Consider the following 13,627-nt stretch of genomic DNA (forward strand, 5'->3'; position numbering starts at 1 on the left):
ACAAGGCGGCGCCTTGATACCTTCTTAACTTTCACCTTCTGTGTGTGTTCAACTCTGCACCCCTGGTGGGTTGAGTCACGCTCAGTGTGGTGAGTATTAGCGCGTTCAAAGGGTAGTGGGGGCGCCGATACACTGGGCACCTTCGTGACCGTGGTAATCGGGCCCTCCGTGAACGCAGCATGGGTCTGAATCGCACTAACCGAGACCTTAGTCTGCGATAGTGCGCCATCCCCAAATAGCGGCTGCGTCATCATGTCTCCTGACTGAGACTGCAGCCTGCTATGAGAGACACTCACTACAGTACTCCTTGGGGTCTGTAATGTGAGGTCTCTTTGAGATAAGCCAAGACGGTGTCTTGGTATCTTTCCTCCCTTCACCTCCTGTGTGCGTTCAGCTCTGCACCTCTGGTGGGCTGAACTACGCTCAGTGTGGTGAGTATTAGCGCGTTCAGAAAGAACTGGGGGCGCCGATACACTGGGAACCTTCGTCACCGTGGTAATCGGGCCCTCCGTGAACGCAGCATGGGTCTGAATCGCACTAACCGAGACCTTAGTCTGCGATAGTGCGCCATCCCCAACTAGCGGCTGCGTCATCATGTCTCCTGACTGAGACTGCAGCCTGCTATGAGAGGCACTCACTACAGTACTCCTTGGAGTCTGTAATGTGAGGTCTCTTGAGATAAACCAAGACGGCGTCTAGGTATTATTCCTCCTTTCACCTCCTGTGTGCATTCAGCTCTGCACCTCTGGTGGGCTGAACTACACTCAGTGTGGTGAGCCTGGGCGCGTTCAGCAAAAGGTGGGGGCGCCGATACACTGGGCACCTTCGTGACCGTGGTAATCGGGCCCTTCTTGAACACAGCATGGGTCTGGGTCGTACTAACAGAGACCTTAGTCTGTGATAGTGCGCCATCCCCAATGTGGTTATTATCAGCGCGTTCTGAGAGAAACGGGGGCGCCGATACGTTGGTTACGCCCGTAACCGTAGTAATCAGGCCCTCCGTGAACGCAGCATGGGTCTGAACTGCACTGACTGTGGCGTTAGCCTGAGACAGAGCGCCGTCCCGAATAGCGGTCGCGTCATCATGCCATTATCTGGCTGAGACTGCAGCCTGCTATGTGAGACACTCACTACAGCACTCCTAGGAGTCTGTAAAGTGAGGTCTTTATATGGTACACTTAATACCTTTTATATACCTGCCTTATGTGTGCATTCAGCAACGCACCATGGTGGGCTGAGCTGCACTCATAGTGGTAAGAGAGAGAGCGAGAGTGAGGAAGGTCGAACGCTCTCGGATGTATTATGGAAAAGGGGCTCTTTTTTGACAGTGTCAAGTAGAGCCAACTCTTTATTACACACATCAACAAAAAACATTCTCCTCCATACACTCAATGGTAGAGTGGGGGGGGACAGTGGGCTCGGTCACAGCAGGCGCTGTGTCGTCTTCCGTTCTCTCCCCCTCGCCTGTCATAAACGGCGTCTCTTCTGGCCGCCCTTCGGGTGATGCCAGGATGACGCTTTAATGACCTCTCTCACCGGCACCTCTGGCGCTGCAGGGGGGGGCGAGGCCCGCTCCCTTGCTGCTGGAGGCCGCCGTCTGACGCCAAGCTGTAGCGAGAGTAACGGCCGCCCTTCCTCATATCCACTTCCGGGTTGGAGGGAATGGGGGGCAGCTTAATCTCCCGCTGTTTAGCAGCCCACTCAATGAGACCTGAGAATTCAGGCACAGAGAGGCTGTGGCGTCATCATCCAGGGATGTAATGACCTCACAATTTCCCGAAGGAAAAGGGGTGTTAAACATCTGGGTCAGTGTAATGAATTGTTCCAATAGAATATTAATTTATTCCCCAATAGCCCTGTCATCTCCTGAGTCAGCGTCTTCAGATGATGCCTCAGAAGCTGAGACTAACACTGATAGCACATCCTCAAGAGGAATATCCTCCCTAAAAATGCCCAACGCTGCTTCCACTCCTTCAAAAAGGAGGGCGCAGCTGGCGCATAGTGGGGGATTAATGAAGCTGTCCCTGGCGTGCTGTGTCCCTCAACCCACGAAACATATGTCGGGGGGGTCGACAGCCGCCAAGGGGAACAGCGACATTGAGCTCTGAAAAGAGCTTTTGTTAAATACTTACCCTATGGATAAGCTTGGTGTGCTCATTGTAGGACGACGTCGATGATCTGGAAAATCGACGGCGTTTTCTTCGTCCTGAGTCTTCTCTTCGTCTCTTCTTGGCTTCTTCAGTCTAGTCCAGTCGCTGAAGAAAAAGGGAGGCTGATTGAGGGGAGGCATCCCCTCTTATAGGGACACCTGTACTCCTATTGGCTGTAGGTGTGTGCATAATTTTGTCTCAGGCTGCTGCTGCCTTAGGGCAGAGGGTAAACCACTAGGAGCAGAGCTCCCCTATGGGGCGGAGCTCCACGATATAGAACTGCTCCAACTCCTTCAAGTTGGATGGGTTCCGCTGGTGTACAGGAATCTTTAAGTCATACCACAGATTCTCAATTGGATTGAGGTCTGGGCTTTTGCCATTCCAAGACATTTAAATGTTTCCCCTTAAACCACTCGGGTGTTGCTTTAGCAGTATGCTTAGGGTCATTGTCCTGCTGGAAGGTGAACCTCCGTCCCAGTCTCAAATCTATGGAAGACTGAAACAGGTTTCCCTCAAGAATTTCCCTGTATTTCGTGCCATCCATCATTCCTTCAATTCTGACCAGTTTCCCAGTCCCTGCCGATGAAAACATCCCCACAGTATGATGCTGCCACCACCATGCTTCACTGTGGGGATGGTGTTCTCGGGGTGATGGGAGGTGTTGGGTTTGCGCCAGACGTAGCGTTTTCCTTGATGGCCAAAAAGCTCAATTTTAGTCTCATCTGAACAGAGTACCTTCTTCCATATGTTTGGGGAGTCTCCCACATGGCTTTTGGCGAACACCAAACGTGTTTGCTTATTTTTTTCTTTAAGCAATGGCTTTTTTCTGGCCACTCTTCCGTAAAGCCCAGCTCTGTGGAGTGTGCAGCTTAAAGTGGTCTTATGGACAGATACTCCAATCTCCGCTGTGGAGCTTTGCAGCTCCTTCAGGGTTATCTTTGGGCTCTTTGTTGCCTCTCTGATTAATGCCCTCCTTGCCTGGTCCGTGAGTTTTGGTGTGCGGCTCTCTCTTGGTAGGTTTGTTGTGGTGCCATATTCTTTTATAACCCAACCTTGATCTGTACTTCTCCACAACGTTGTCCCTGAACTGTTTGGAGAGCTCCTTGGTCTTCATGGTGTTGCTTGCTTGGTGGTGCCCCTTGCTTAGTGGTATTGCAGACTCTGGGGCCTTTCAGAACAGGTGTATATATACTGAGATCATGTGACAGATCATGTGACACTTAGATTGCACACAGTTGGACTAATTATGTCCATTACATGAAATCCAAATAAAAATCAATTTAAATTACATGTTGTAATGCAACAAAATAGGAAAAATGCCAAGGGGGATGAATACTTTTGCAAGGCACTGTAAACATGTCACATAATCAATATGTTCAAGCTGTTGCTACTTAAAAACATATATTTTCTAAACATAATATTTTTTGGCACAATAAGTGCATTTCTTCATGTTGTTCATAACTACAAAGAAAGTGTTTGATCTGCTAAATCATCAAAATGTCAATGTAAAAATGTATAGTTGCAAAGCATGCAGGGTATTATGCTAATGAGCTCCTCCCCCAAACAAGACAAACAGTTTAACCAAACAAAATACATTTCAAATAAATGGAACTTCAAAATATCTTGTATATTATCTTTATAATAATATTCCCTGCTGTACTCAGTTATGGGAGGTGACAGATTAATATTGGACATGCTTTGTTCCAGAAAATGTATAGCATTTTATATCACAGCATGCTTGTACAACACATATCCTTATCGGTGCCTTCAGAAAGTATTTACACCCCTTGACTTTTTTCACATTTTGTGGTGTTACAGCCTGAATTTAAAATGGGTTAAATTTAGATTTTGTGTCACTGGCTTACACGCAATACCCCCTTATGTCAAAGTGGAATTATGTTTTTAGACATTTTTACAAATTAATAAAAAATGAAAAGCTGAACTATCTTGAGTAAATAAGTATTCAACCCCTTTGTTATGGCAAGCCTAAATAAGAGTAAGAATGTGCTTAACAAGTCACATAATAGGTTGTATGGACTCACTCTGTGTACAATAATGGTGTTTAACATGATTTTCGAATGATTACCTCATCTCTGTACCCCACACATACAATTATCTGTAAGGTCTCTCAGTTGAGCAGTGAATTTCAAACACAGATTCAACCACAAAGACCAAGAAGGTTTTCCTATGCCTCACAAAGAAGGGCACCTAAAAAAAGCAGAAATTGAATATCCTTTTGAGCATGGTGAAGTTATTAATTGCACTTTGGCTGGTATATCAATACACCCAGTCACTACAAAGATACAGGCGTCCTTCCCAGCTCAGTTGCCGGAGAGGAAGGAAGGCCAATAGTGACTTTAAAACAGTTACAGAGTTTAATGGCTGTGATAGGAGAAAACTGAGGATGGATCAACAACATTGAAGTTACTCCACAATACTAACCTAAATGGCAGAGTGAAAAGAAGGAAGCCTGTACAGAATACAAATATTCCAAAACATGCATCCTGTTTGCAATAAGGCACTAAAGTAAAACTGCAAAGAAATTAGCTTTATGTCCTGAATACAAAGCGTTGTGTTTGGGGCAAATCCAACACAACACATCACTATTTTCAATCATGGTGGTAGCTGCATCATGTTATGGGTATGCTTCTCACGGGCAAGGACTAGGGAGTTTTTTAAGAATAATTTTAAGAAGAAGAATGTGCAAATATTGTACAATCCAGGTGTGCAAAGCTCTTAGATACTTACCCAGAAAGACTCACAGCTGCCCAAGGTAATCCTAACATGTATTTACTCAGGGGTGTAAATACTTATGTAAATAGAAGATTTCTGTATTTCATTTTCAATACATTTGGAAAAAAACATGTTTTCCCTTTGTCATTATAGGGTATTGTGTGTAGATGGGTCAGAAAAAAATTACTTCATCCATTTGAATTCAGGCTGTAACACAACAAAATGTGGAATAGGTCAAGGCGTATTAATATTTTCTGAAGGCACTGTATGTGCCCTCCTTGCCATGGCTGCCATATGTATTGGCTATACCAATTAAGCTAGTTAGGATAGGATAAACTTTAATGTCCCCCAGAGGGAAATTGTCTTGGACACCCAATATTCCTGTATACAAAAGCACTGTACATTACTTAACATATACACAATAGTTGCATGTTTGTCTTCTTAGTTCAGTGTCATTGGCCTTGTCTCGTGTTTGCAATAAGGCAAACATGAGACAGGTATCTTAGTGGGTAAGAGCTGGCGACAGGTAGCTTAGTGGGTAAGAGCGTTGTGCCAGTAACCGAAAGGTCGCTGGTTCTAATCCCCGAGCCTACTAGGTGAAAAATATGTCGATGTGCCCTTGAGCAAGGCACTTAACCCTACTTGCTCCTGTAAGTCGCTCTGGATAAGAGCGTCTGCTAAATGACAAAAAAAAAAAAAAAAAAAATGTTTGTGTAGCTCCGGGGTGAAGTTTCCTCTAGGTATGGATCTAGGATCAGCTTCCCCTCCCCCAATCCTAACCCTGACCATTAGTGGGAAAAAAGCTAAACTGACACAAGATTAGCCACTAGGGGCACATTTACCCTGCTCCTTTTCATCTATAAATGTGTCTGTGTTTATCTGTCCTCTCCAGGGTCCTAAAGCATTCTGTGGATGCCACCTATGAGGACCAGGGTCCCAGCCCAGGCTTCCGTATGGAGACCTCTATCTTCTATGTGGTCTACTTTGTGGTCTTTCCCTTCTTCTTCGTCAACATCTTTGTGGCTCTCATCATCATCACCTTCCAGGAGCAGGGAGACAAGGCCATGTCAGAGTGTAGTCTGGAGAAGAACGAGGTACACAAACACATACACACACACACACAAACACACACACACACCTTCTAGGAGCAGGGAGACAAGGCCATGTCAGAGTGTAGTCTGGAGAAGAACGAGGTACAAACACATACACACACACACACACCTTCTAGGAGCAGGGAGACAAGGTCATGTCAGAGTGTAGTCTGGAGAAGAACAAGTTATCAATGCAAGGCCAAGTCATTCCTGCCTCTCCTCTGTTGAAACCGGCCCAGTGTTGGATCTCTCAACCCTTGTCAGAGCACCTGTGGATAAATTATTCAGCTGATTTCCTTGCTAGCCTGTTTTTTTCCCTCAAACACATCAACACAAAAGAACAGCAACACACCTGAGGCGCAACCAGCCCAGTGTAGTCCATCCAGCTCTCTCTCTATTTCCTACATCACAGTTTGGGACACAGAGAGTTTCAATTACTGTGTCTCAAATGGCACCCTATTCCCTGGTGCATCATAAAGGGAATAGGGTACCATTTGGGACGCAGACTCTGTGTTTCATGTCTGTAGCTCAGTTGGTAGAGCATGGCGCTTGCAACGCCAGGGTTGTGGGTTTGTTTCCCACGGGGGGCCAGTATGAAAATGTATGCACTCACTAACTGTAAATCGCTCTGGATAAGAGCGTCTGCTAAATTACTAAAATGTAAAAATGTAAACTATTGGCGAGTGATCAGAGAGACTCATTTTGCTGCCTTGTCACGGGATATTAAACACTTCTGGAAACTGTTGGGATACATGCCAGCGCTTGTGGGACGTTAGTTTTGATGTTTTTCATTTGATTGTACCTTGGTCCTTACTTGGGTTGCAAAATTCCGGGAACTTACAATAAATTCCCTAGTTTTCCTGAAATCCTGGTTGGAGGATTCCCGGAACTGCAGGGAATAAGCAGAAAACCAGGATTTCTGGAAAACCAGGGAATTTATTGAAAGTTCCCAAAATTTTGCAGCCTTAGTTCTTACTTTACGTTTCGCTTTTTTATGCGAATAATCAGTGTTTGAACAATATCAGATCTGATTAGGGAGATGTGAGTTTCACAAAGATAATCATATAATGTTTTTTTATGCACTTTGTTCCCTCCCTCCCTCCCTCTTTCCTGCCTCATCCCTCTTTGTCTCCCTCCATCCCTCTGTCCCTCTCTCCCACCTCCAACACAGAGAGCTTGTATCGACTTTGCCATCAACGCCAAGCCTCTGACGCGTTACATGCCAGCAGACAAGCAGTCGTTCCAGTATAAGATGTGGAAGTTTGTGGTGTCGCCGCCCTTTGAGTACTCCATCATGACCATGATCGCACTCAACACTGTGGTGCTGATGATGAAGGTCAGTGACGTCTCCCACGCACCAGGGGCGTGATATTTGGTGGTTGGGAAATCTGATCCTAGATCTGTTGTAAGGGAACATTTCTACCTTGAACGGGATAACCTTTGGGAGAGGGTTTTGGAATGGGTAAGCAGTATAATGTGGATGGATAAGTTAAACGTATCCATTGTTGATGTACAAGCTAGTTTTAGGAGCAGCCTCTCTGTTGTTAATGCCCTTAACTATATGGCTGATCCAGTTGGCTTATCTACAGGTGTTGACCTGTACAGGTCTGTCAGACTGAGGGACAGTGTTTTACACACACACACACACACACACACAAACATACACACACAGCAGGTAACACACTACGCCATGAAGGACTGAAATCCTGCAGCGCCCGCAAGGTCCCCCTGCTCAAGAAAGCACATATACAGGCCCGTCTGAAGTTTGCCTTTGAACATCTGAATGATTCAGAGGAGAACTGGGTGAAAGTGTTGTGGTCAGATGAGACCAAAAGGGAGCTCTTTGGCATCAACTCAACTCGCCGTGTTTGGAGGAGGAGGAATGCTGCCTATGACCCCAAGAACACCATCCCCACCGTCACACATGGAGGTGGAAACATTATGCTTTGGGGGTGTTTTTCTGCTAAGGGGACAGGACAACTTCACTGCATCAAAGGGACGATGGATGGGGCCATGTACCGTCAAATCTTGGGTGAGAACCTCCTTCCCTCAGCCAGGGCATTGAAAATCGGTCGTGGATGGGTATTCCAGCATGACAATGACCCAAAACACACGGCCAAGGCAACAAAGGAGTGGCTCAAGAAGAAGCACATTAAGGTCCTGGAGTGGCCTAGCCAGTCTCCAGACCTTAATCCCATAGAAAATCTGTGGAGGGAGCTGAAGGTTAGAGTTGCCAAACGTCAGGCTCGAAACCTTAATGACTTGGAGAAGATCTGCAAAGAGGAGTGGGACAAAATCCCTCCTGAGATGTGCGCAAACCTGGTGGCCAACTACAAGAAATGTCTGACCTCTGTGATAGCCAACAAGGGTTTTGCCACCAAGTACTAAGTAATGTTTTGCATAGGGGTCAAATACTTATTTCCCTCATTAAAATGCAAATCAATTTATAACATTTTTGACATGCGTTTTTCTGGATTTTTGTTGTTGTTATTCTGTCTCTCACTGTTCAAATAAACCTACCATTAAAATTATAGACTGATCATGTCTTTGTCAGTGGGCAAACGTACAAAATCAACAGGGGATCAAATACTTTTTTCCCTCACTGTGTGTACAGTACTATAGGTGTGTGTGTGTGTGTGTGTGCGTGTGTGTGTGTGCGTTTGCATGTGACAGATTGACAGAAAGATTAAGAAAGAGGGGAAGGATCACTTTCACAAGTATTATAATGGTATGTCTGTAGGACATTGGAAATGGACATGCCCATTATCATTTCACTCATGTTCAGTGGGAGTGAAAGTTGACCTCTGATGTCTTCCTGACCTCTGATTTCTGCCTTCAGTTTCACGGTGCTCCGGAACTGTACGAGGCCATGCTGAAGTACCTGAACATAGTGTTCACAGCTCTCTTCACACTGGAGTGCATCCTGAAGATCATCGCTTTTGGACCACTGGTGAGCCTCCATTGTGCCATACACTACTGTACATGGTCTCTATCTATCCAAGCATTTGGGAAGATAGGGTGTAGACTACTTTTGGAATCACTGAAGTTGTCCTTTTTGGGAAAAATAGATGACTCTGGTTTGAGTACCATACAAAAACGGTGCTATCTAGAACCTAAAAGGGTTCTTCGGCTGTCCCCATACCCTTTGAAAACCTTTGTTGGTGCCAGGTAGAACCCTTTTAGTTCCAAGTAGAAACGTTTTATGTTCCATGTAGAACCCTTTCCACAGAGGGTTCTACATGGAACCCAAAATTGTTCTACCTGGAACCAAAAAGGGTTCTCCTATGGGGACAGCCGAATAACCTTTTTGGAACCCTTTGTTCTAAGAGTGCAAGATGGGAAAGAGAGAGAAACAGAGAGGCAGAGATAGAAAGGGGGAAGTCGGGACAGAGACTGATAAAGAGAGAGCCTTTGTGAGAACGTTGAAAGACTTTGGGTGTTGATGGATGGTGAATGTTGAGTAAAAGGGGAGGGGGAATAGGATGAGGGTAAGCTGGCAAGCCTTCAGCAAGCGCCACGGGGGGAGAGCTGTGTGTGTGCGTGCCTCGAGCATGCATGCGTGTTTGTGTGTTGGGGATGACGCAACAGCTTCAGATGAGGGGATGAGGGTGGGGAGGTAAATCAGAGGTGTGGGAGGGATAAATCTCCCAGGCAGCGCCGGGCCGTCTGGTCCCTCAGCGAGGCGTTTCATCTCCAGCTTCATCCCCACTTACCATGCTCATTTATTAAATGGCTTTTCTCACACACCGCTTACCTCCACCTGTTCAGCACTTAGTACAGATGGATCCCCCCCCCCCCCCCCCCCCGCCCCCCCCCCCCCCCCCCCCCCTCCCCTCTCGCTTTCTCTCTCTCTCTTTCTCCCTTTCTTTCTCTCTCTCTCCGGGAGCCTCGTCCATTTTAAACCCTGGCTTCTCTAATCGCTGTGTTTCCCAGGCTCACTGCCATGCCACCTGACAGATTAGGAGGTCTGTGCCACTGTTTGGAAGACTATTTCGAATCTCTAAGCATCTGAGTGTGTGGGGAGGGATGGGTGTGGTGTCTGCACCTTACATAGGTTGGGCATGAGTAATCGAGTACTTGAGTACTGGAACTGACATCAAAACTAGATCTTTAACCAGAGATCCTTTTTTTTCAAATACTGTAAAACTATTTGGTCGAAATGTTATCTTGAAGACAGCATTCATTTCATTTGACTGTTTCATTTGAACTTGTGCATTTGCGGGACACAACAAAACATAAACCAAGCCAAGCAACACAGTTTGCTCCCTAAATTCCCTTTCCCCTCCATGTCTCACTCACTCAATTGCGTTCTGATCGCTCCCTACAGAAATAAATGCCTATAAAAACATAACTGATGGGATATACAAGCCACATTCCTTGCCAAATGAAGACCGTTTTATCACAAATTCTAAATGGACTGGTTGACTGAAGTAGGGAAATACAGTATGTGTTCCAACAATGAGCTTCAGTTTTGGAATAATTGTATAATTTTCCGTTTATGGGCTACTTTGCGGTTGTCACTAGTTACCACAGCCACAAAGTAAAAATGGTCAATATCGTAAAAATTCATGAAAACAAAAATTCGCTTTTTGTTCTTAATTCAATGTTAGGCATAAGGTTAACAGTGTGGTTAGGGTTAAGTTTAAAATCAGATTTTAAAAACCGAAATTGTAGACACAATCAGGGTTTATGACTCTTTGGCTGTGGTAACTAACGTTAGTGACGACCCTACTTTGCGAACTGCTAGTGACATTTAGAATTGGTTAGCCTAGGCTATTACCCCCCTAAAAATAAACACGTTCCACGATGAAAATATGCAAAAACATTAGATTGATATAGACAAAGAGCGTATTTTCATCAGAATCATTAAGCCTAGGCCTATTCACCAAACAGATGTTCTGGCAATAATTCATCCCCATGCAGTGTTCGATGTAGAATTGCAACCCAGTATCACAGATTATACGTGAAATAAATATAATAATATAATATAATATGCCATTTAGCAGACGCTTTTATCCAAAGCGACTTACAGTCATGCGTGCATACATTTTTGTGTATGGGTGGTCCCGGGGATCGAACCCACTACCTTGGCGTTACAAGCGCCGTGCTCTACCAGCTGAGCTACAGAGGATCTAAACACGAAATACTTCTTGGAAATTTGTGACAGGCACATGAAAAAGTTTATTTTTTGTATACAGTCCATTTCAATCACAGATAAAGACAGTAGGTTACTTAAGACAGAAACAATAGGTGGTCGGGGAGGATGGGTGGGCATATAACGCGAACGACTTACTTGTCTGCTAAATTAACAAAACCAGGCTATGCCATTGCACAGCCATAGGCATCTACAAGCAAGCACCACACTGCTGAGGTTATTACCTTTTTGAAGATTGTGTTCCACGATATACACTGAACAAAAATATAAATGCAACATGTAACAATTTCAAAGATTTTACTGAGTTACAGTTCATATAAGGAAATCAGTCAATTGAAATTATGCCCTAATCTATGGATTTCACATGACTGGGAAAACAGATATGCTTCTGTTGATCACAGATACAGTACCTTAAAAATATATATAGGGGCATGGATCAGAAAACCAGTCAGTATCTGTTGTGTCCACCATTTGCCTCATGCAGTGTGACACATATCCGTCGCATAGAGTTGATCAGGCTGTTGATTGTGGCCTGTGGAATGTAGTCCCAATCCTCTTCAATGGCTGTGTGAAGTTGCTGGATATTGTCGGGAATTGGAACACGCTGTCGTACACGTCGATCCAGAGCATCCCAAACATGCTCAATGGGTGACATGTCTGGTGAGTATGCAGGGCATGGAAGAACTGGGAAATTTTCAGCTTCCAGGAATTGTGTACAGATCCTTGAGACATGGGGCCGAGCATTATCATACTTAAACATGATGTGATGGCGGCAGATGAATGGCACGACAATGTGCCTCAGGATCTCATCACGGTATCTCTGTGCATTCAAATTGCCACAATAAAATGCAGTTTTGTTCATTGTCTGTAGCTTTATGCCTGCCCATACCATAACCCCACTGCCACCATGGGGCAGTGGTTCACAACGTTGACATCAGCAAACTGCTCGCCCACACGATGCCATTCACGCTGTCTGTCATCTGCCTGGTACAGTTGAAACCGGGATTCATCCGTGAAGAGCGCACGTCTCCAGCGTGTCAGTGACCATCAAAGGTGTGCATTTGCCCACTAAAGTCGGTTATGACGCCGAACTGCAGTCAGGTCAAGACCCTGGTGAGGACGACGAGCACGCAGATGAGCTTCCCAGAGACGGTTTCTGACAGTTTGTGCAGACATTTTTCGGTTGTGCAAACCCACAATTTCATCAGCTGTCCGGGTGGCTGGTCTCAGACGATCCCACAGGTGGAGAAACCGGATGTTGAGGTCCTGGGCTGGCATGGTTAAACGTGGTCTGCGGTTCTGAGGCCGGTTGGACGTATTGCCAAATTTTCTAAAACGACATTGGAGGCAGTTTATGGTAGAGAAATGTACATTACATTCTCTGGCAAGAGCTCTGTTGGGCGTTCCTGCAGTCTGAATGCCAATTGCATGCTCCCTCAAAACTTGAGACATCTGTGACATTGTGTTGTGTGACAAAACTGCACATTTTAGAGTGGCCTTTTTATTGTCCACAGCACAAGGTGCACCTGTGTAATGATCATGCTGTTTAATCACCTTCTTGATATGCAACACCTGTCACGTGGATGAATTATCTTGACAAAGTAGAAATGCTCACTAACAGGGATGTAAACAAATTTGTGCACACCATTTTAGGGAAATAAGGTTTTTGTGCGTATGGAACATTTCTGAGATCTTATATTTCAGCTCATGAAACATGGGACCAACACTTTAAATGTTGCGTTTATATTTTTATTCAGTGTAATATAACCAGTTGATATTACAGTTTGAATAAATGAATCATAAATGGCACTTGCAATTAGGACTTGTTATCTGTAAAGGTTATGATAAATCCGGCATTGTTGCTCATTGTTGGCATATAGATAAATGCACACATATTTTTTTTCAGTGCCACCCTTGTTCTAAAAATAGCTTTTTTAATTATTGGAGTACTTGAGTACTCGAAAAATAATCATACGAGTACTTGAACAGACAAAAAAGGCCAACTGCCCATCCCTAGTCTGTAAGACAGTGTGGGAATGTAAGCATGTTTGTGTGTGTCGTGGAGTTAGTGACACACTGTAGGCTATAGATGGATGGCCCTTTAATAAAACTCAAACCAACTCATTAAAAGCTGCCTCATTTGAGGAGCTTAGAAGACATGTTCTGTAGAGAGTGGCCTGAGAGAAAATAATTTGAAGAGCAAGGGTGTGGTACTAATTACAGTAAAACATATTTATCCTTCTCTCTCTCTCTCTCTCTCTCTCTTCTCTCTCTTCCTCTCTCTTCCCCTGTTTGCAGAATTACCTGAAGGCAGCCTGGAACGTGTTTGACTTTGTGACAGTATTGGGGAGTATCACGGACATCTTGGTCACAGAGATTAAGGTAAACACTGCTACCATGTCCCTATACAGTATCTTACTTCATGTAAGAGCTGCTACAGTACCATGTGCCCATTCAACTTCTTATATGTAAAGACATCAGCCAAAAGGGATTCTCCT

The 13,627-nt window shown here is 44.9% G+C and overlaps 1 protein-coding gene across 1 annotated transcript in view; it reads left to right on the forward strand.

Annotated features, from left to right (window-relative positions):
* LOC311099282 (voltage-dependent N-type calcium channel subunit alpha-1B-like) overlaps nt 1-13,627 on the forward strand; it is a gene marked incomplete at both ends in the record, with an annotated part of 253,927 nt that overhangs the window by 209,650 nt on the left and 30,650 nt on the right. Inside the window, 4 exons of the mRNA XM_084139992.1 lie at nt 5,776-5,977; nt 7,146-7,310; nt 8,814-8,924; nt 13,428-13,511. Coding sequence (XP_083996118.1) covers nt 5,776-5,977; nt 7,146-7,310; nt 8,814-8,924; nt 13,428-13,511 — 562 coding nt within the window. The remainder of the gene's footprint in view (nt 1-5,775; nt 5,978-7,145; nt 7,311-8,813; nt 8,925-13,427; nt 13,512-13,627) is intronic.

This window comes from Coregonus lavaretus, assembly GCF_964263955.1.
Source record: "Coregonus lavaretus genome assembly, chromosome: 24".
NCBI classification, from domain to species: domain Eukaryota; kingdom Metazoa; phylum Chordata; class Actinopteri; order Salmoniformes; family Salmonidae; genus Coregonus; species Coregonus lavaretus.